Source organism: Vanellus vanellus, assembly GCF_965231255.1.
Source record: "Vanellus vanellus genome assembly, chromosome: 2".
In the NCBI taxonomy this organism is placed as follows: domain Eukaryota; kingdom Metazoa; phylum Chordata; class Aves; order Charadriiformes; family Charadriidae; genus Vanellus; species Vanellus vanellus.
Window position 1 is genome coordinate 9450323 of NC_138906.1, and position 22286 is coordinate 9472608.

Below are 22286 nucleotides of genomic sequence, written 5' to 3' on the forward strand. Positions count from 1 at the left end.
TCTTTCAGTCGATTTTACTGGCATTTGGCTCAGCCCCTGATGGAGCCGTTGGGTTTCTTGCTTTGTATAATCAACTGAATTAAACACTCAGTAAATCACTGGAACGGTGGTTAAATCACATACCGCCTTATTGCTTGCGAATACATTTTGTACCTCTTCAAAAAGAAAGAGCTGGCATTTTATTAAGCAAAGCCGTTATTTGAGCATCACTCACTTCCAAGCAGTGGCATGTTGAAAGCAGCTCAGCCTCGGAAGGCAGCTCAGGCCGGACCCTCGGCTGTGCCGGTGGGAGGAAATCCAGTTCAGCCGCTCAACACCATATCATTTCCTCAGGGGGTTTGCCATTTGCTCACCCATATTGGTCACTGCAAAGCATTTTTAATGTGAAATGTTCCTTTCCTGTGTAGGCAAAGCCATTCTTACCATATGCTTCTCTCTTCCAAAGTCAGTTGTGATGTGGGTGGACACCTTAGAAACCATGTATAGCGATAATAATAATGAATAGTCCCCTGATGGGAGGATTTGATATTAAGAATTAGAGTAATGACTACTGAGAATGAAAAAAAAAAAAAAAAAAGATCTTGAGTAATTAATAGTTAGATACAGATGTTAGCAGTTTAGCAGAGAAAAGCCCCGCAACCAACCTCCTTGTGTTACAGAAAAGGTCAAGAGCTTATGGCTCATCAGGAAAAAAAAAAAAAAAAAGAAGGAAGAAAGGTTTGAAGCAAACTCTGTCATGGAGAGTGTGTGACAGCACCCCCTGAAATGGAAGCAGGGCTCCTATTAAATTCTATTCCCGAATAAAATGTGCTTCGCTGGGGAGAAGCTCATCTGGATTTGGCAATGTTTGCGTGTCTCAGTGCGAATAAACCTCCTCTAGTCCCCAGGCTGTGGTCAGCCTCCAAACCATAGACACTGCCGCAGGGTACATGCACATCCCAACCCGGACCACAGCCAAAACTCGACACTTTGGCATGGGTTTGCCTCCTTATTCATGCTCAGCTAGGTTGAGTTAGTACATAGAGTTTTGACAGAAAAAGGAAATAAAGGTGGATGAAAGAGAATGTGTAAAACGATGGCGTGTAGCACCGAATCGGCAACTAACCACAGCCAGGCATCACCGTCCCAGAAATAAAATTGTTCTGTAGGTGGATTTTCGTAGTGGGGATTGGAATTTTTTGTTTGTATTTTTGTCCTAATGTTCAAGGTTCGGGGAGGGTTCCACTAAAATAGGCATAAGAATTGTGCATTTCCACAGGGGACCATTTTTGCTTCGCTGCTGTCGGGCTGTGGAGACACCCTGCAGCCTGGACCTTGGTTATTTGTTACAGAATCACAGAATGGTAGGGGTTGGAAGGGACCTCTGGAGATCATCCAGTCCAACCCCCTGCAAGGGCAGGGTCACCTACAGCAGTTGCACAGGACGGCGTCCAGGTGGGTTTGGAATGTCTCCAGAGTGGGAGACTCCCCCACCTCTCTGGGCAGCCTGTGCCAGTGCTCTGCCACCCTCAAGGTAAAGAAGTCCCTCCTCATGTTTAGATGGAACTTCCTATGTTCAAGTTTGTGCCCATTACCTCTTGTCCTGTCACTGGGCACCACTGAAAAAACGACTGTTCCCATCTCCCTGGCACCCTCCCTTTAAATATTTATAAGCATTGATGAGGTCCCCCCTCAGTCTTCTTTTCTCCAGACTAAAAAGACCCAAGTCCCTCAGCCTTTCCTTGTAAGAAAGATGCTCCATTCCCCTAATCATCTTTGTAGCCCTTTGCTGGACCCAGTCCAGCAGTACCCTGTCCTTCTTGAACTGGGGAGCCCAGAACTGGACACAGGTTGTTGCTGTGGTTGGGTGATAAGCTCTTTCAGTCTACTTAAACTCTCAGTGTGTTTTTGTTTGCTTACTCAGCCCAAAGAATGTGCGCTCTATGTTATGAAACACAGACTCATTTTTTTGTAGCCACCTGAAAAAAGCCAGTTCTGAGGACCCAAACCTGCAAGATCACTGGCATTTCCTCACCGTCGTGGGGTCTAACGGTCAGATTGTATAGTGGGGGCTATATAGGGACCTGTGCCCAGTCACTGAGGACTATATAGTGATCTGTGTCCCACCTCTGAGGAATAAATAGCAGTCTGTGCCATAGCACTTGTGTGCCTCAGTGGTGTCCTGGGGCTCCCTTTCTTCCTTGCTACCTGGTTCTGTGACCACTTCACAGGTAGGCACTAACCAAATTTAATAGGCTGACAATCTCTTGTTATCCCAAAATAGGGATCCTGCCCCCTTTGGGAGCTCAGTACATATGGAGAAGAAGGGAATGGGGAAATTTAGGAAATGCAAGAAAGGACCTTTGGGTGAAGAAATGATGCTACAGCCAGGGCTTTCCTTGGTGCAGTAACCACTGAGAAAGTCTCTTTATGGCAAAGGTGATATAATCCCAGGCTGTACCACGCCAGCCCTGATGTCTCTTCACCCCATACCCTAACCCTCCATTTATTGAATGCTCCACTACAAATCTGAGGAGATAAGACAGGAATAGAAAAGATTGCTTTCCCGTGTCACACATGAGAAGGAGATAGGGGAATGAAAGGACTTTCCATATGTAGACTTGTGAAGGCAAAAGTTGCACCCATTTCAAATGCGAGCGTTTCCTTTTGCATGCGTGCTTGGGGTTTATACAACCCTGTTATGGGGCAGCACTGTAGGGTTAGAGTGGTATTTTATTCCTTTAAATAAGGAGATTATTTTACAACCCACTTTTAAACTGTATCTGAAACCAGGATAGTTGTGGTATCGCTTAAAAGTGATCGTACCACTGTTGATAAGAAATAGAAAGAATGGCTCCACTACGTGTTGGCTTTGTTTATTTTAACTGAGGAGGACATGATCTATGTGGGGAGAGGCTGTTTGGAAGAGTGTTATGTTTCAGTGTTCCTGAGAATATACGCGCAAACTTCAGAGATCTCCTTATTCTATTGACATGAGAAGAAATAACATTTGCTCAAAGACTTTCATTTTTCAAAAAGATACAGAGAATACCGAGTCATTCTGGTTTTGTCTGAAACCCAGTAACGCAAGCTGTTAGATTAGTTTAGAGCACAAGCCCAACAATCAATCCCATGCAATTAAAAGTGTGAGCTAGCATCCAGTGAAGTCATATTGTAACGAGGCCATTCTGCTGGCTCCGGTAGCGAGGACATCACAGCTGCATCTCATTTTATGTACTAATAACCCCTTATTGCTCTCTGCAGGCATCACATCATGGTGCTATATTTTTATTAGGGTTTGGAAGTCAGACAAGGTCAGCTGGATGGAAAATGTTAAGGTTTCATCACAAACGTCCTTTCCTGGAGACTGGCAGAGTTGCTCTGAAGAGCCATGTCCTTTCTTCCTGGGCTCATTGTTGTTGAGATCTTCCCAGTCCATTCTTAAGCATCTCAGTGCTTACTAGGTCGTTTCTCTTCAACCTGTATTTTTTTGCCTATATTTTGGATAGCTGATCTTTGGATAGCTGTGATTCTGACTAGCCTTCTTGACAGCATTCAAATATTTAGATTTTCTTTATTCCACACCTCTGTGGTAGATAAATAGACTTGAAATCCTGATAAATCCAGTGCCTTACCTCATGCCTTGAGTAGCTCTGAGATCAGAGCTGGCTGAGAAACCTCTGTAGAGTAAGACAAAATTACATGAGCAACAGAAAATTACTTTTAAGTGGTTGTGTTTATCACCTGAATGCTATCACCTCTCATTGTCTCTTTAGGGGACAAAATATGACTCCAGGAACAAAAGTTCTTTAAAAAAATGCAGTAAAAATTCACTCTGTCATCTGTGATTTAGAGGGGTCACATGAGAAACGTGATAATGTCATCATTTTCAAAATAATGCTACCGGCATCTAAGGTCCATTTCCACTGTTTGCTTACTCAGGGAAACCTGGAGATTTTGATCAACAGCTTGCAGTCCTCCAGCCTGCGTTCCTGTTGACTCCCAGCCATGTACCAGTCTCCGGCGCGTCTTTAAATCAGTTTTTGTAGACCCTCCCCGGAGAGGCAAGCCTGTGCCATCATTTTCCATAATTCCCAATGGAAGTTGGTGGCTCCTTTTCTGACAAGTGATTGATTTTAATGTGGTATCAGTACAGTGCAAGATTTTGCAGGCCCAGTACCAAATACTACTACATTGCTGGAGGCTTTACAGCCACAGGCAGACTAGAATCAAAAAGACCTCTGAGCTCATGTTGGTGGCTTGAATCTGACTGGATTTCCAAATTAGGAACAAACGTTTCAGATTCCCTTGCTTTTTGTCTTTTATGCTCTGAATCCATGGAATTCATTCATCTTGGACAAAAAGGTCGGTGAGCTCAGTTGTTTCTAAGAACGCTGAACGATCTGATGCGTATCTGTAGTTGAAGTTAATAAGTGCAGATTGCTTTCCTTACCTCCTCCTACTTTTGTTCACTGAAAAGTGCTGTAAGGAAAATATGTGTATGCGTGCGTAGATGCATTGCATATTTAATAGCGGACAAGCCTAGATGAATGGAAGAGCCTTCCCCATCTATTTAAGCACTTTTATTAGAATTCCGGAAGGATTCTTGTGGTTGCGTCTTCTGACACTCTGATTTCTTGATTATCTGTTCTGGCAAGTCTTTGATTCCCATTTGTATTATATTTTATTCTATAAATTCTGTGAGTCTCTGCAGGGCTGTGTATCTCCTGGGAAGCAATTTTCTTAATGGCACCTGTCTCCTAGTCCCCTTGGTGAATTCTGAAGTAAACAAGTCATTTAATTGTTTAAGAATGCATTTTTGCTTCTCAAGAAATGGCATACCTTCTTCTTGGAAATCTTTCCCTCTTTCTCCAAGTCCTTATCTGTGTTTCTTTGTGCATTTCTGAACACATATGTTTTACATGCTTTTATTTCTTTTTGCAAGTTTTCTCAAGTGCACTTTTTTTCTCATTGTGCATCAAAACCTCTTAAATATTATGAAGTTTCCAGTTCTTTATAGCCCTTCCAGATTTATTCTCTACATGGCAGTTTATATCTCCTTTTTCCTTCCTTCTTTCTAAGGAAGATGAAATCTGTCTAAGCTGCTGTCTGATTTTATGCTATTAGAAGTAGACATGAAGACACCAAGTTCTGTTGCTGAGACAGATAGTTTAGATAGATAGATAGTTTTTTATAGTTAACCGGAAAAAAAGGCTTAAAGTACTGTGAGACTTTTTGTCTTTCAAAATATCCAGTGCCAGCTTGATGCAAATAACAAGAGAAGATATTGCTGCCTTCCCTACACTTTTTTTTAATTGTCATTATTCCTTCAACCTCTTTGCTTGTACTACTGAAATCTTTATGTTCTTCCCATTTTTTCTAAAGTTATAGCATAGTTAAGCAAGGGGGTCCAAAGTTTTTCTTAAGAACTCACTCTAGCTATTAAACATAGTTTTGTTTATTTATTGACCTGATGAGATACATCCGCAGGTCCTGAGGGAGCTAGCAGATGATGTCGCTAAACTAGTAGCCATCATATTTGAGAAGTCATGGCTGTCTGGCGAGGTTCCTGCCGACTGGAAAAGGGGAAACATAACCCCTATTTCCAAAAAGGGAAACAAAGAAGAAGACCCAGGGAACTACAGGCTAGTCAGTCTCACCTCTGTGCCTGGCAAGATCGTGGAGCAGATCCTCCTGCAAACTCTGCTGAGGAACGTAGAAAACAAGGAGGTGATTGGTGACAGCCAGCATGGCTTCACCAAGGGTAAGTCACGCCTGACAAATTTGGTGGCCTTCTATGAAGGGGTTACAGTGGCAGTGGACAAGGGAAGATCAACTGATGTCATCTACTTGGATTTGTGCAAAGCGTTTGACACTGTCCCACACGATATCCTGGTCTCTAAATTGAAGAGACATGGATTCGACAAATGGACCACTCAGTGGATACAGAACTGGCTGGGCAGTCGCACTCAACAAGTTGCGGTCAACGGCTCTATGTCCAAGTGGAGAGCAGTGATGAGTGGCGTTCCTCAGGGGTCATACTGGGGCCTGTACTGTTCAACATCTTAGTCGGCGACATGGACAGTGGGGTCGAGTGCACCCTCAGCAAGTTTGCCGATGATACCAAGCTCTTTGGCGAGGTAGACACGCTAGAGGGGAGGAATGCCATCCAGAGGGACCTGGACAGGCTGCAGAGGTGGGCCCAAGCCAACCTCATGCAGTTCAACAAGGCCAAGTGCAAGGTCTTACATCTGGGTCAGGGCAATCCCAAGCACAAATACAGGCTGGGCGGGGAATGGCTGGAGAGCAGCCCTGAGGAGAAGGACCTGGGGGTGCTGATTGACAAGAAGCTCAACATGAGCCAGCAGTGTGCGATCGCAGCCCAGAAGGCCAACCGTGTCCTGGGCTGCATCAGAAGAAGTGTGGCCAGCAGGTCAAAGGAGGTGATTCTGCCCCTCTACTCCACTCTCGTGAGACCCCACCTGGAGTACCGTGTGCGGCTTTGGAGTCCTCAGCACAAGAAGGACATGGACCTGCTGGATTGTGTCCAGAGGAGAGCCACGAGGATGATCTGAGGGCTGGAGCACCTCTCCTATGAGGAGAGGCTGAAAGAGTTGGGGCTGTTCAGCCTGGAGAAGAGAAGGCTCCGAGAAGATCTTATTGTGGCCTTCCAGTACCTAAAGGGGGCCTACAGGAGAGCTGGGGAAGGACTTTTTACTCAGGCATGTAGCGATAGGATGAGCGGGAACGGCTTTAAACTGGAAGAGGGCAGGTTCAGATTGAACATTAGGAAGAAGTTTTTCACTTTGAGGGTGGTGAGGCACTGGAAGAGGTTGCCCAGAGAGGCTGTTGAGGCCCCATCCCTGGAGGTGTTCAGGGCCAGGCTGGATGTGGCCTTGGGCAACCTTGTCTAGTGGGAGGTGTCCCTGCCTATGGCAGGGGGGTTGGAAGTCGATGATCTTCAAGGTCCTTTCCAACCTAAACCATTCTATGATTCTATGATTCTATGATTTAGAGGATAGACACATCAGAGCAGCCTTTGGTGCAAATTGTTGCATTTTTGCTCACATTGGCATCATATGCAAAGAATTTCCATACAAATCCTATTGTTCTGTATTTAAAATTAAAATTAAAATTTATTAAAACAGACCCTAGAAAAACAGCCTATACCACACCCCAGGCTTTGACTGCTTTTTTCATTTTCAGACATTTTCAGTGTGGCATTGTAAAATATTCTTCTTGAAATATTCTTGAAGTAAAATGAGCGTCTCCCACAATTACAGTGGAAAATTTCTATTGTTTTTTAAGCAGCTTTTGAAAAACTTAATATAGAACAGTTTGTCATGTTTGCACTCAGGGGGAGACTTGGTGCCATGAAGTCTCTGCGGGAAATTGGTCGTCTTTGGAATAGGAGAAAATGTCAGAAGAGGGAACACACAGATGTAAAAATTTCAGCAAAACCAACACAATCTCTTTAAAACTCGTTCTTCATTAATCACGATATTTTTTAAGGTGAAAACCAGGCAATCTGATATGTTTGATTAGTTTGGTTTATTCTACATGTATCTTCTAAGCTAAGTTACATGCAAAAATGCTTTGGCAGACAGCACGCTAATTGCACCCAAGAATTTTCCTTATTCGGAAATTCTGAGGGGAGACTTTTTTGGCAGAAATCTTCATCTAAATGAGCAAATTTCACAATTTACTACTTACATAATGTTTTGTGAACATTGTGCTGAAATCATGCCTGTGTCTGGAGCAATTTAACAACCTCAGCTCCAGACAACGTCGCATTAACATGGAAGAGTTTATACAGCACCTGCTCCATCTTCTGTCTGGCCTAAAACAACATTATTATTCCCTTCTTTCCCAGGCTTTAAAATCAATCATTTTAAGGGATGAAAGGAATAACAGCAGCTCTTTAATAAGGTCTTGCCGTTTCTTTGGCTGGAAATGAAGATTTAAGTTCTTTTCTGTAAGCTGAGAACAGTGAAAATAGTGAAAACAGTGTGAGGATGAGGTGAAGCTTGTTTTTTCATGCAAACCAATAACAGGAGATATACGGCTGCCTTCAGCATAGCCCATTTCCAAGCCAGCATCCTGGACAAATGAGCTCACAAGGGGAAGGTTCGGATCCAGCCAAGGCCTAATTATGAGGGTCTGTGAGGAGCACTGGCTCTTTGAAAAGGCTGAGGTGACCCATAATATTGATTGATTCAAGAAGAAAATGCAGAATTTTAAGCAGGCCGTTTTGGGGGAGAAGCAGGGGTGTAGCTGTGGAGGACTATAGCTTATCAGCAATAACATACCTTCCAGAAGGAGTTGACCAGCATGAGATCCCGTTTATGCAGCACCTGGAAATTGGACAAGCGCTCCTGGGATATCTGTGCGCATTTGGTCTGACTCCCTTAAAGTATTTTTTACCGAGGAGACCTAAAGGTCCAGAATAGTATGAGATAATCTGAAATGTGTTTGATAGCTGCTCACTAAACATGTTTTTCAGTTTGAGGAACACAAAGAGCTTTCCTGGACAGGGTTGTGCTCATCCCACCTGGAAATGATGTGTGTACAATTCCTCCTCCTCCCTCCGTAGGTGATAGGGTTTTTAATGGGGTTGCTTGGGGCTGCCAGGGAGGGGGTGTCCACATGTATTGCACTGCAGACCATACACCTAAGATGACCTGAGTAAGCCTGTGGGAATTTGGTCTTTCATGGTAGGGTTCACAAGTAGGTGACCTCCATTTTCATGATGCCTTCAGGCTTGCTGATAGCCCAGTCTCCCCTGGCCACTGCTCTATAGCCCATCTCCAGCTCAGTCCTACAGTTTCTCTGAAGCCTGCTAGATCAGCCTTGGCAAGGAGGGATGTCTTCTCAGTTGCCTTAGATGTGACAATGAAGTTTCCTGGAAGTGAGGGAATAAATTTTGCTACTCTACGGTAGAGGATTCTCCTCAAAAGAGATGAGGAAGAAGTCAAAATCTATCAAGAAGAAAATGTCCACCTCAGGAGTGTTTGTGGGGGGAAACTAGGATCTTAGACTGCTTTCATAGCCCATGCTAGAAAAGAGTAGCTGAGAACATGAGGATGGATGCCTGGCTACCCCCTGCCTCCAGGCGTCCACATCACAACTTGGATGGGCACGCTGTTACGTGCTGAATATAGAAGCAGTTTATGGTAACTAGGTTTGTAAATCAGGTGCCTCCAGGCAATATGCAAGTCTATCAGTCAGCCTTTTTATCCGCATATTTATCAAAAGGTTTCAAGGCAAAACCCCCAGATTTTGCTACAAAAGAAATTTCCCAGCCATTCTGAACAACTTGAGAAGGAACTCAGGAGGTGCAACTCTATTTTTGCTCAGTGATATCAGAGAAAGGGAAGATGACATTGCTTTTTAGTCTGCAGCAGAGCTCTTTGCTGGTACACCAAATGGAGGGCTTTTCCTTCTGCCTTATCACCTATCAAGGCTGGTTTATGCAGCATTTCTCTTTGCATTAGGGTTTTCCTCTTCTAAAAGATGATGCAGTGAGCAGAACTCTGGTCTGAATTATTGGCTGTAATTGGTATGTCTGTCCCTTAATTCCACCTGTGTTATCTGAAGCATTACAGGTTTCAATACTTACAATTGTATAATCTGTTTGTTTGGAGATGATATTTCCCCCTCTATTATATCTTGCTCCTCTTCTCAAACGAGTAAAAAACCCGAAGAACTGATAATTCATTTCAGTACTTTTTTTTCTTGTAAGAGGTTTTGGTTTGATTCACTATTTTTCTCTCTCCCTCCTGCACTCAGAGGTTGCACTCTGTTGAGAAAATCAAGAGAGCTAACCAAAGAGATCGGGTCTTAAGAGAAATAGGTGACTTGAAACTTCAGTAGCTAATGCATACAAGCTTGCAAAGATCCAGAAGAAGTTGTATGGCTGTCCTTCTTACTGGAATGGGAATTTGTGGCTGCTATTAGTAGGAGTTCAGTATGACGGTTATCTGTTCTCTTATCCATACCTTACAGAAATAACTTTGGGCTACCCACAAAGACCCCTTCTGGTTAAAAAACAGAAGAAAATATATAATTTTAGTCCACTGGCAGCAGTTGTGGATGACACAAAAGCTCTCTGGACACCCTACACTACGCTCAGACTTGAAGGGTCAGTGCCTCAACAAACCACTCTTGCCCCTCCCCATTCCTAATGGATCCCGTCTGCAACAAACCTGTCTTCTTGAGCACTTTAATGTTTAATTGGCTCCACAGACCTCTTCCCAGGGGCCTTGCAGACTTTATGGGTTATGGTTTATAATCGCTGTTACACACCTTCTAGCAGGAGAGCAGAAGTTGCTGTTCCAACTGCAGGGGTTATGGAAGGGGGAAGCTGTAGGCATCGGTGTCCTCACCTAGGGTCTGCCCTTATTCTAGCTGGCCTTTGAGCAGAAGTTCACAGGAAAAGCTAGGGTTTGGTTTTGTTTGGGTTTGTTTTTTGTTTTTTTTTTCACATTGAAAAGACCGCACAAAATCAATTTCTAAACATCCCTCTTCCTGCTGTCTTTGGACTGGCTACAGCAGCCCCGGTGCCGCAGGAATATGCAGCCAAGGGAGACCGTGCCTGAAAGGGCAGAGCTGGAGCACAACTGTGGTACAGCACCAGGTCACAAACCAGGCAATAAAGAGAATTCAGTTAGTGTCTAATTATTGCATTCGGTTTTGTTCTGTTTTGAAAATATGGCCTGGAAAACATTGCCTTTAATGAAGAAATAAACTCTGTACAAGAAGAGAAGGCCTTTTGCTCAAAGGCTAGGCAGGCTTCAACTCTTTTCTCTGTTTTTGGGTGACATTGGCCTCAAATTACCTTGTTATTCCCATCTGTTGACCAGTGATGACAATACCCTTACTTTTTAAAGCAGTTTGAGGTCTGCTAATGAGGCATACTGAATACAGACTTTATTGGTGTTCTTGTTTGTGGAATGTTACTATACACAGAGTCGTAGCTTTGTGACTTCAGAATATGTAATGTAATTATTTGTGCTGAGTGTAAATACGGTCAAGGCAATGCCATCTGTGCTGTGATAAAATGACATTATGCTGCTCTGACATTTACCAAAAAAGCCACCTTTTTCTATATTGCATTTGCTGTGTCTCACTGATGTTCTGCTACAAGATGAAGGTAATGGATGAAAGAACAAGAAAAGGATTTTGATTTTATTTTCTAAAAAAATGAGATATTTGGTATTAATGGGAGATTTTCCCTTTGAAGCCAGGCTGCATATCAATTGTTATACAGCTGCTAAACTTCTCTGCCGTCAAGTTCAAAGGAAATTATTAGGCAGAAAAGCCATGGAGTGAAGAGAATGAAATTATATTTTTCTTGTGGCAATATGATTCAAAAATATAATTATTGTTTATCTTTTGTGGACATCATCAGTGTTGATAAATGCAATTGCTTTGTGTGCCATCCCTTGACTAAGGCTTAGGCTTAGGCAAGTCAGCAGTGGAACTAATGTGTTTAACTTCGTATTAATAAGAAACGAAATTGTTAGTTAAATACTGGTTCTTACAGTGCTTGCTAGTGGTATAGTGCTTACTTTACAGTAAAAAATCTACTGAAATCTGGCACTAAATATTAGATGATTCCAGCTGAAAGATACCTTACAAGGTCATGGTGGAATTCCAAAGCAGGTGTGCACCAGCTTAAATAAGGACATTTCTGAAGCTGAAATCTTATTTTTCTCTTTTTGCAGGGATCCCCAGAATTTGTATCCCCCTGAGGTCAGCAATGCAAAGCTTCAGTATGCTGGTTGGGGTCCAAAAGGGCAACAGCTGGTAAGAGAAAGAACAAGTGTGTAAATGAATTTAGAGACCGTGATGCTCTTGTTTGGAAGTAAAGAAAAAATAATTCTTTATTGACTAGTTTCTTGAAACCTGTGCGGTAGCTTCTAGCATCTTTGTGGGGATTGTTTTACCATGTAATTTATTCATAAAATTCCCCAATATATACATTTACTGCAAAGTAATTGTGTCTAAAAATGCAGAGAAAGAACACTTTATGGAAGCTCTTTGAGAGGATGCACCTGCTTCTCCCAATGTTGGACACAGGGCAGATTATAAACATAATAGACCGTATGATTTAGTTAGCATATCGTTGCTTCACAAGGGTGTCATCAGACTTGCAAACTTGGCACTAGGGATATTTTAGTATTAGCAGCCCTGTTGGGAGGACGCGTCTCTCTAGAACAGAGTTGCCCTGAATTTGCCCTGTAGTTGTTTGCAAAATAGACAAAAGTAGAATTGTATTCTGGAAAGTTTTCAGAGCTGGCTCTTAAAAGAAACACTTGACAGGGATTCATTGTGTTTCATGGAGCCTTTCATACCACAACAATCCTGAAATCTCCAGTGTTTTGTCCCTCAGCCACTGCCATCTTGGATTTGCTCATTTTTCAGAGCACGTATTTCCTGGCCACGTCCCCTGGCTTCGTTTCCTGGTGCAGATCCAATATTAAGGTTTTGCATATTCCAAAAACTCTCTTTCTACTGTAACAAGAGAAGAAGAAGTGGCAACTATGGAATTTTTATACCAATAAATGAGCTTTAAAAGCTCATTATCCAAGAAAATCTGGCATATGTCTCCTGTCCCCAGTCGTCTCTTGGGGATTTTTTGTCTGTGTCCTTAACTAGATTGTTTTCAAATTTTGTGATTTAAAAAACAGCAATAGGAGACATTATAATTGCCAGTCTGCAAATCAGGCTGGGGGAAACATAACAGATACAGGAACAAGAAAGTCTGTCCTCTGCTTCATCAGGAAAATCAAGTTTGAGAGAGTCATCGACCTCAAATCTGACAGGAGTGGAGATGCAGCAGCCTTTACCTCTTGGAGATGCAGCAGCCTTTACCTATATGCAAAGTGACTTCTGAGAAGCTCTTTTTTTTTTTTTAATTGCACACATGTACATGCCCCACTTTCATCCTCTAACATGTGCCATTTCAAATTCCTTAATCCACTGCCCAACAGATCACTGCTGAGCAGTTTGTACCAATTCACAGAGACCGGGGTCTGATCACGACCAGACTCTTTTTTTATATTCCTCGGTGAAGACCAATGCAATCTCGTCATCAGGCTTCTGGCCAACTGATGATAATGTACAATCAGTTGATAACACGTTATATTCAAAACTAGAGAATACCTTTAGGATCTGGCAAAGAAAGCAAAAACAGACCAGCCATTTTTTGTTCACCGTTCGCTGCCTCTTTCTATTTTAATCTAACAAACTGAGCTTCACAATGTATAGTCAAAGCTACATCTGCTAATTGAAAGCTAATATTGAGTTGCATTAGTGATTTTCTCCATTTCACACGTGAATCTTCCTTCCATAGTTTTGCCGTGAACTTGTGCGCCTTCAGCACCTTGAGTCACAGCATGTTATTGGTTCACATTCGTGTTAGTTTTACCAAGCTGAATAGTTGTACTTAACCTCCACCTTGGAAAGAAGATTTAACTTTTTCATGCCAAAGTCAAGACAGCCAATTTACTTCCTCCATTGCCTTCTCTACTGAAGTAACATAACTATACAGAAAGGAAAAATATTCACATCAAATGGACAAATTAGATATACAACAGGGCAGCATATACAGTCCAGGAGAAGAAAAGTCTTCTTTATTCCCAGCTTTCTCCTTTAATGCTGAAATACTGCTTTCCACCAATTTTTATTAAGAAACGTACAGTGAAAACTTAATTCCCTAAGAAAGAAGTCCCTAAGACATCAAGTTTTATACATGTTCCTTCTGTGGGATGCATGGCAGACTTTTTTTTAAGTAACTTCAAATATTTCTGTTACTATTGAATTCCATGTGAATTTTGGAAATATCTTGCAACAGTGGATTTGTTATGTATGTTTCCTTTTTCTTTTTTTTTTTTTTTTTTTTTTTGCTTCCAAATATATAAACCTGTTGGCCTGTAATTCCCTGTTCTTGCATTTGGAATGGGTGGGTGGGTGAGGAGAACCTCATAGGTAGTTTAAGCATTATCTTGCCTTCCTCTAACATATGTGCCTTTTTGCTCTTTTCCTTGCCAGTCATTTACCTTAAAACAAAATTATAGCTGTAGTTTATAAAATAAGCAGGCTTTTACATGCATCAATATAATCTATTTATAGCTAACGATCATCAAAGAATTGCCAGAGAAAAAAGAAAATTTTGTTAAAAGAAAATCTACAAGCCTAAATGAGATAGAGAAAATGTACAGTGCTCACTGTTGTGTATTTCAGGACTATTTGAGCTACTCAGAATATAATCGCCAGTCAAATTCACTTCTCCTTCTATGGGAACAACGCCGAGTGCAAAGGCCGAGAAAAATTAAAGTCTATTTAAACTTGTTAGCGTGAATGTGTTTGCTAAACGTGGGCTGGGTTGCGTTGCAGGAGAAGGAGGGGAAAAGGACAAGTGGAGTAACGTGAGGGGAACTGTGCGTCAGCTCCCCTGGGGCTAGGTGGTTCCAGGGCCAAACACTTGTTAGAGTATTGGAGGGTGGTCCTACAAGCGCGTTAAGGTACGTGAGCGTGTGGCAGCTCCGGCGATGCTCGCAGCCGCCCCCTCGGTGCACAGCCCGCCACGCAACTTCATGCTGCATCTCCCGGGAGAGGTGGGAGCAAAGGGCAGGTGGGTTTTGTATTGCCTTGAAGATATCCCAATTTTCAGGAAATAAAAAGCTTTCCCCTTGAAATCTCCCTGTTTGTTCTTCTTCGGTAATGCAAAGGAGAGGCTGGGCAGGAGAGTAAGAGGGTTTGGTTCTGAAATCTTTTTATTCCCTTTGTAGCTTCTGTTTCATCCTTCCTAAGGGGAACTTTTGGTCGCGGTGTCTGACCTCTTTGTCTCTTCCATGTCTAATCATTCAAAAAAGAAACAAATCTGAAACAGAAGCAGCCTGAATGATCTGCATTCTTTGCGATTAAAAATAAAAAGTGGAACTTTCCCAGGAGCAATTTTCTATTTATCTTGTTTTCTTTTGTCCTTACTCATTAAATTATATGCCAATTTTTAGATGATGAATTCCTCCGAGCACGGTTCTTGACTTCTTACTTGCCTGCAGGATGCCACACATGCCAACAGAGCCGTATAAATAATGGCAGATATTGGATCTGAGAATATCCATGTCAGAAGATCAGAATGCAAAAAAGCCCTCACTTCTGGCACCTGGGAAAAACCCTTCAGCCTTTCTCAGATCACAGCCAAAGTCTTAACAAATTAAGTCTTCCAAAGCTGTTGGAAGAATTGAGCCCTGACCAGTATGAGCTCCTGAGTCAACAGAAAGGGAGCCACTAACTTCAGCACAAGAGGGAACAGATTTCCTAAATGTGGCAGTCACTAAAGGGCTCGTTCCTCTCATTTGTCCTACGATATAAGCCATCATTTATGCCTTTGTAGAATGAATGAAAAAAACTCTTAAATTGGAATAACATTGTGATATATTCAATTCTTGTGGGTGTGAATGACTGTGCAAAAATGTCTATGAAAAAAAATCCATCCTTTCAGTGGTGCACCCGATAGCCCAAAGTCTCCCTTTGGTTTTGATGACATCAGCCCACTGGCCTTCAGCACGGCGTTGGTGGTTTTCAGTGAATAGGCTGTATTATCCTCAGTTCGTGTGATACTTTCTAGCAATATAAGGATGTTGGTGGCATGATAGGACTGAAAAAAAGTGTTAGGCTGTACCTTTGCTCTGTTCTGCGTATGCTTATCTTTGTCAAAATCTTCACTCCTTAGATTTCCTCTCTGTTTCTGATCTTGCCATTTATGACTCAACAGCAACCCACTTTGGGAGTTTAAATTCTGCCACAAAAAAAGGTTCTGTTAATTGATCTTATTGGGATATTTTACCAGTTTCATCACGTTACATCTTTTAGAGTGAGGTTCTGCCCAGGTGCAGAAGGCTCACGTGAAGTTTCCATGGAACGTTTCCCCCAGTAATACCTATGAAAGAGTAATAGAACATAAAACCTATGTGGCTGACAGGCTTGGACCCCTCTATTTATCAAAAAAAAAAAAAAAAAAAAAAGTGCAGTGTGAAGAAGTTTCCTTTGCTGGCTGGCTTGGCGGCACGGCTGAAGTCAGGGAGTGCTTCAGGAGCGAGAGACTGTCTCGTGCGTATCTGTAGCTGAAGTGCTCGAGGCATCCAAAGAACCTGAACTTTTCAGGATGCTTTGGTCTAAGTTATCCCAAATTGAGCACATCCGGGTTCAAAATATTTGCTTTAAGAACAAGGCCGGTCTATATGTGGGCCCTGTTGCCAAAAGGAAGGAGCGAGCAGTAGGACTGCTCAAACAATGCGCAGTGTTTGCCTGCGGTGGCAGCACTGAAGTACAGTTCACAGGAGTTGTTAAGCTCCAATTTCAAAAGCAGAAGAAGTTCTGCTGTGCTGCTCTTTTCCTTTCTTTTTTTTTTTTTTTTTAATCAGAATCTGTAACAGCCCTGACAACAGATAGTAATCATAACGGTGACACATCAGATGCTGGGGGAAGCATTTCTGCACGACTTTAGAGGCAGCAGTTATAATTCAAAAAACCCTCTGTCGTGGATCATAGTATTTATTCTTCAGCAAAGAGAAACATTATTTTTTTTTTGAGGTTCTCCTGGCCAGTCAGTATTTTACTGTTCCCACTGTTTCTTTAAAGCACCAAAAACATACAAGAAGAGGATTATAGTCGCTGGAAGTTTGGTATGCCCTTGTGCTTACTGCAGCCCCGCAGAATGGTCACAATGGGTTTCTCCTGCGTTCTTAGCCAATAGACCTTTTCCAATGTCAACTCTTCTGGAGAAAGAACTAACTTTTATTCTTGTAGATGATGCAGCAATCAAGTGTGTAATTGCTTCTAAAGTAATAGGAGTTACATTTCACAGCAGGTGCAGAAGTTGCATTAAGAAACCTCTGTTTCTGTGAAATGCAAATGCCGGAAAAAAAGGAAAAATAAGTCTTTCAGCCCCTACCACGTTGTAGGTGCCCTCAAACAATGAATGCTAGTGCTGGTAAACAGATATTGTCACAGATATTACTGTCTAAAAAGTGCAATATGATTTAGAGAAATATCGGGATTCATTCATATATAAAACATTTGAATGATAGATCCTGCTGCCCGGGGCCAGAACCTGTCCATCTCATCTGTTGTTATCAAATCCTTTTTAGCACTGCAGCACAAGGGCTTGCTAACTAGGATATCTAGATGCAAAAAGCTGGTGAAGTGATGACACCTGGAACTAAACTGGAGTGGCTCCTCTAATTAGCAGGTTTTTCCTTGCCTGAATTTGCGCCTGTCATGCCAGCTTAGTTCCAGGCAGAAGGGCTGCGCAGATATCAAGTGAGGAGGACCGTTTTCACAGGAGGTACTGAATCATCTGCTGTTGTTCCTAATCCAGCAGAGCTTTTGAACTGCTCTGTGTATAATTGCTGTAGGTCTATTTGTCTCCACCATTATTTCACAGATTTTTACATCATTATTTTCAAGCTGCTGTTCTCTCACCTTTTCTTTTTGCAATGACATCGGAATCAATATTTAGCTGTGGTCTGCTGTATGTAATTATTCTGGCTTGGTTACTGTTCTAGTCGCAAGGAAGAAAAGCCTCCCTCCCCCCCTGCCCCTTCTCCTCCCCCTTCCTAATGTCTATATAAGCCCTATTTAAGCATGATGAGGGATATTCAGACAGCTTCTTACGTGGTCCCTGCGTTCTGGGAAAACAAGAGTTTCAGAGTAATGATGTGCTGTCTCTCTGCATCCCCTTTTTTAGTGCCAGAATACGACATTTTTTAGGGAAACCCCAGTAAGATGTGTTGCATGTACACTGAATACCTGGGCAGATTACTCTGGTCAGGGATTCCCCTTCCCCTCTCCCCCCGTTTTATTCAAAGAAGTCCACTGGAAATGTATTGTGTTTGTTTTTTTCCTTTTTCTCTTTGGTTACAGTGATGATAGTGTCCTGTTCTTATTTTTGCACATCCTCGTCGTTTCCTCTGGCATCAGTGGGCCGGTTGTGTTCGGTCCTCGTTCGCCAAAGGGAAGGTTTGGAACAGTCAGTGTTATGAGTTTGGCTGAGGACGGTTGCGTCCCTTCCATCTCAGCATTCTCGGTACTGCATTTTCATCAGTGGCAAAAGAGTAAGATATTTAAGATAATTGAAGATGCTAGAATAAATGTTACTGAAAGAAGATATAGGTGATTTTATTGTTAATAAGCTATTGCTCTGTTTGTGGGCGTGCAAGATTTCAGAGGAAAAAATGAAATTTATTATTGGCTGCAATTTTACCAATAAATCAGAAAAAAAAAGTTACGGCTCTTACATCCAAATATGAGACATAGGATGAGGTAGCGTTTAGGGCATCACCCCTGGAGGTGGGACACTGCCGTAGGTTTCCTCTGTGACTTCATGTGTCACTTTGTTTTCTGGTTAAGTTACAGCGTGAAGATGGCAATGCATTTCTACCTCACAGTGGTCTTACAGAATTAATATATTAAATGTTGCGGACATTCACACTCTGCATTAAGGAAAATGAGTATGTACCTACAAGAAATGCATGGGTTGGTGGACTTGCTAGCTTAGAGCGATTCACCGTCTTGTTGCGGTATAGGGCAAGTACTGAATTCTCTTCCTTTACGTGTTACCGTGTTTTGTTATATGGTACTGCAGTCGCACAGAGCGCAAAATTCCGAACAGTGCAACACACTATGGTACAGTCAGTTCCACTTAAAATAATTCCCTCCTATTACAGAGATCTAAAATGATGATATTCCTTTAATTTCAGTTGTGGTTTATGGATATCGAACATGTATCTTTTGTTAAGGGCATTTTTCATTTCAGAGATCTAATGGGTCGGAGTATCTACTTTAGGTCTATGCATAAGCGTTTTTGGCATCTTACAAAACCGTGTTTGGTAGATGATGTCCATTAAAATAAATGCTTATGAAAAGTGTTTTTCTTGGAGAGCTGCTATTTTGTGCCCTGAAAATAGTTACCTTTTACTTTAGATAGCAGCAGCCATTGGCGAGTGTGTGTTTAAGTGACAGATGTTAGGATGCCACAAGCAGGACTAAGCAGTGCCATCTAAGGGAATGTGGAGTAGTTCATCTTCGTTTGTGGTGGTGGTTGTCTCTCCTTCCCCAGAAACTACCATTTGCCAGAGCCGTGAGACAGCCTCAGGAACAATTCTGTCAGCTGTGCTCTTCAGCTGCCGGAATAGATGTTGATGTTTTCTATTACTAAACGTTGTATTAAAGAGGAATACTACAGTGACTAGCTCACTGTCCAAGGTCGGATGTGTACCTGGAGGAAACCTGTATCCCAGTTGCCAGTTTCTTTTTGCTGACAAGTAATCTCTGTGCTCTTCTTAGCCAGATATTCATTCTATAATACAATAAAATATTAAAAATGAAACACTGTATCATCTCACATTAAATAATCTAATTTATAGTGATGCCCTACATAACCATCAGTGATATTAGGTTACAGAATACAAGATAATCCATCAAGCAGAACTTAAAAGCAGAATCAGAGTTCCATACTAAATGGTACATTTACTGATACATTCTTTAATATAACAAGGCAGTTATAAATTAAAATAACCCCATTAGAATCCAGGGCAAGGAAATCCAAGCAGACATGGTTCTCTTTGTTGAGGTGAAATAAACCCTCTTTTCTTCCCTGAAGAACAGAAAATAGGACAGAGTATTTTTCTTGAAACATATATTTTTAAATCTCCAGAATCATGATAGTTGCTTATTTGGCTGGACTCTGGCAGATTCTAGGTGTGATTAGAATCCGTATGTGTTGTGGACTAGCCTGCTCCCAGAATACAAGTGGAAATGCACTGTGTTTGCAATGATGCAATGTCAAAAATGTAGAGAAGCTTGTGGAAACCTGAGGAGAATATTAATGCACTTAAGGACTTAAGCTGGAAGAGGCAAGGCAAAAAAGTCTCTTCTGTGCCCAATTCAAAAGGAAAAAATGTTGAGAATGTGTCTCCAGATCATAGAATTCAGTCATTACTCCTATAGTCCATTATATGGGACTTTGAGTATCAGTTTTGCCAAATTTGGATTGTCTTTAAAAACCTTAAAAACCACAAGCTCTTACAAACTCTTCTGCTTTCCAAAGAGAGCCTTAACATTCCTTGGAGAAAAGGTCTCCAGACTTTACTGAATACTGTAGACTCACCACAAACGTGATTTAATAAGAATAATAGTCTTAGAAAAACCTTAACTGTTCCTAAGAAGGAATTGCAATATATAGGCTTTATAGAACATGCTTAATAGCTAAATAATATTACTTGCATCATATCGGTATTTTCCCTAGACTTTCTTTTGCTGCTGATGTACCTATAGAAGCCATTCTTATTGCCCTTCATGTCCCTCACTGAATTCAGCTCCAGACAAGCTTTGGTTTTCCTAACCCCATCCATGCACAATCAGAGAATGTCTCTATATTCCTTCCAGGTCACCTGTCCCTGCCTCTGCCTCTTGTCCACTCCCTTGTAATGTTTGAGTTGTGTCAGGAGCACTGTGCTCGTCCATGCAGGCCTCCTGCCTCCTTTGCTTGATTTCATACACAACAGGATGGACCATTCTTAAGCTTGGCAGAAGTGATACTCAAAAATCCAACAGCTTTCCCGGATCTCTTTTTCTCTCCAGGTCTGTATCCCATGGGATTCTTCCAAGCAAGTCCCTAAGCAGGCCAAAGCCTGCTCTCCTGAAATCCAGGGCTTAATGCTTTTTGTCATGATATTTCCTCTCATGATCCTGAGCTTCACCACCTCATGGTGTGTGCAGCCAAAACTGCCCCCAGCTTTCAACCTACCCGGAATTTTCTCCTCGTTTGAAAGTGTGAGCTTCATCAGCTCCTTGGTCACCTGTGTCAGGACATTGTCATCAATGGTCTCCACAGACCTTCTGGTTTGCCTGTGCCCAACTTGTCCCTTCAGCAGATAATGTTTAAGGTCCCCCATGAGGACCAAGGTATATGAGTGTGAGGCTTCTTCTGGTTAAGTGAAGAAGGCTTCATCTACTTCTTCCTGACTGGTCAGTTGGTAGCAAACGCTCACCACAACATCACCCACATTGGTCTGCCCACTAATCCTGACCTATAAGCTCTCATCTTGTTCTCCATGCATCACCAGGCAGAGCTACATGCATCTCTGCTGCTCTCTCATGTAAAGGCAGACTCCCGCTCCTCAGTGTCCTGGCCTGTCTGTCCTAAAGAGCCTGTATCCATCCATCAAAGCACGACAGTCATATGAGCTGTCCTACCGCATCTCCATGATCCTGTTGAGATTGTAGCTCTACAACTGGACACAAACATAAATTCATCCTGCTTATTCACCACACTGCATGTGTTAGTGTACAGGCACAGAGAGGCACCCAGCTGTGATGGTTTCCCAGGAAAAATATGAAAGCGTTCCTCATGGAGTTGTGTGCTCAGCTTCTCCTTATTTTTGTGCATTGTTTGAGGTGGGCCTCCTTCAGCCCTGTTCACCGGAGTCTCTCTTGTCCACATCTCCCTTTTCTTGCCAGCCTGATGTACCTTCCTTGCTTGACTGTGGGCCATCATCTCCCTCCCCCATTGTTCTGGGTTTAAAGTTCTCCTCCCCAGGCAGGACAGAGCTCACAGTCCCAGAACTGGGGCACCAAATCTGTCAGCAGAGCAGGACCCTTCCTCTCGACACCTGAAGTCACCAGCTTCCACCCTTTTCCTTCACGGGAGTCTCCATTTACCAGCCCGACCAGCAGGGTCTGAGACAAGATCCTTCAACATCCTTTTTGATATCTCTGATGTTGCAGTGTCTTCTGACCTTCTCCTACTGCTTCTTTACTCACTTCACCCTTGCCCACCTCCTGCAGGCAAGGCGATCATCTTCCCCAAGCCCAGAGGTGACTTCTTCACCCCCAGACCTGGACGGCCACATCCTCTATTGGAAGCTCTTAAGTGGGACCTAGACACTGTTCATAAAAATAGAAAATATTTCCTTGTTTGAAGACATGATGGAATGCTTTTCCATTCTCTCTGACTTCTTAATCTCTTTGTTGGTTATGTGCAATGAAAGCAAAATTAGGTTCTTAATATTCATTTTACAAGGGATGTTAGAAATTTCCAAGATATATGACTAAAATCAGGAGATTTGCACAATTATCAAGTGACAACTCTTCTACACTTCCTTTGCTAGATGTGTAATCAAAGCCACTGAAGAGAGCAGATTTTTCATTTGTCTTTTGCAGAAACTCTGATGGGTTTCCTTTGCAGAATCAATTAAATTTCCTTTCATTGCATTGATTTCCACACAGTTAATCTC

The 22286-nt window shown here is 42.3% G+C and overlaps 1 protein-coding gene across 1 annotated transcript in view; it reads left to right on the forward strand.

Annotated features, from left to right (window-relative positions):
• DPP6 (dipeptidyl peptidase like 6) overlaps positions 1-22286 on the forward strand; it is a gene marked incomplete at its 5' end in the record, with an annotated part of 441826 nt that overhangs the window by 320477 nt on the left and 99063 nt on the right. Inside the window, one exon of the mRNA XM_082479426.1 lies at positions 11706-11787. Within this exon, the coding sequence (XP_082335552.1) occupies positions 11706-11787 (82 nt within the window). The remainder of the gene's footprint in view (positions 1-11705; positions 11788-22286) is intronic.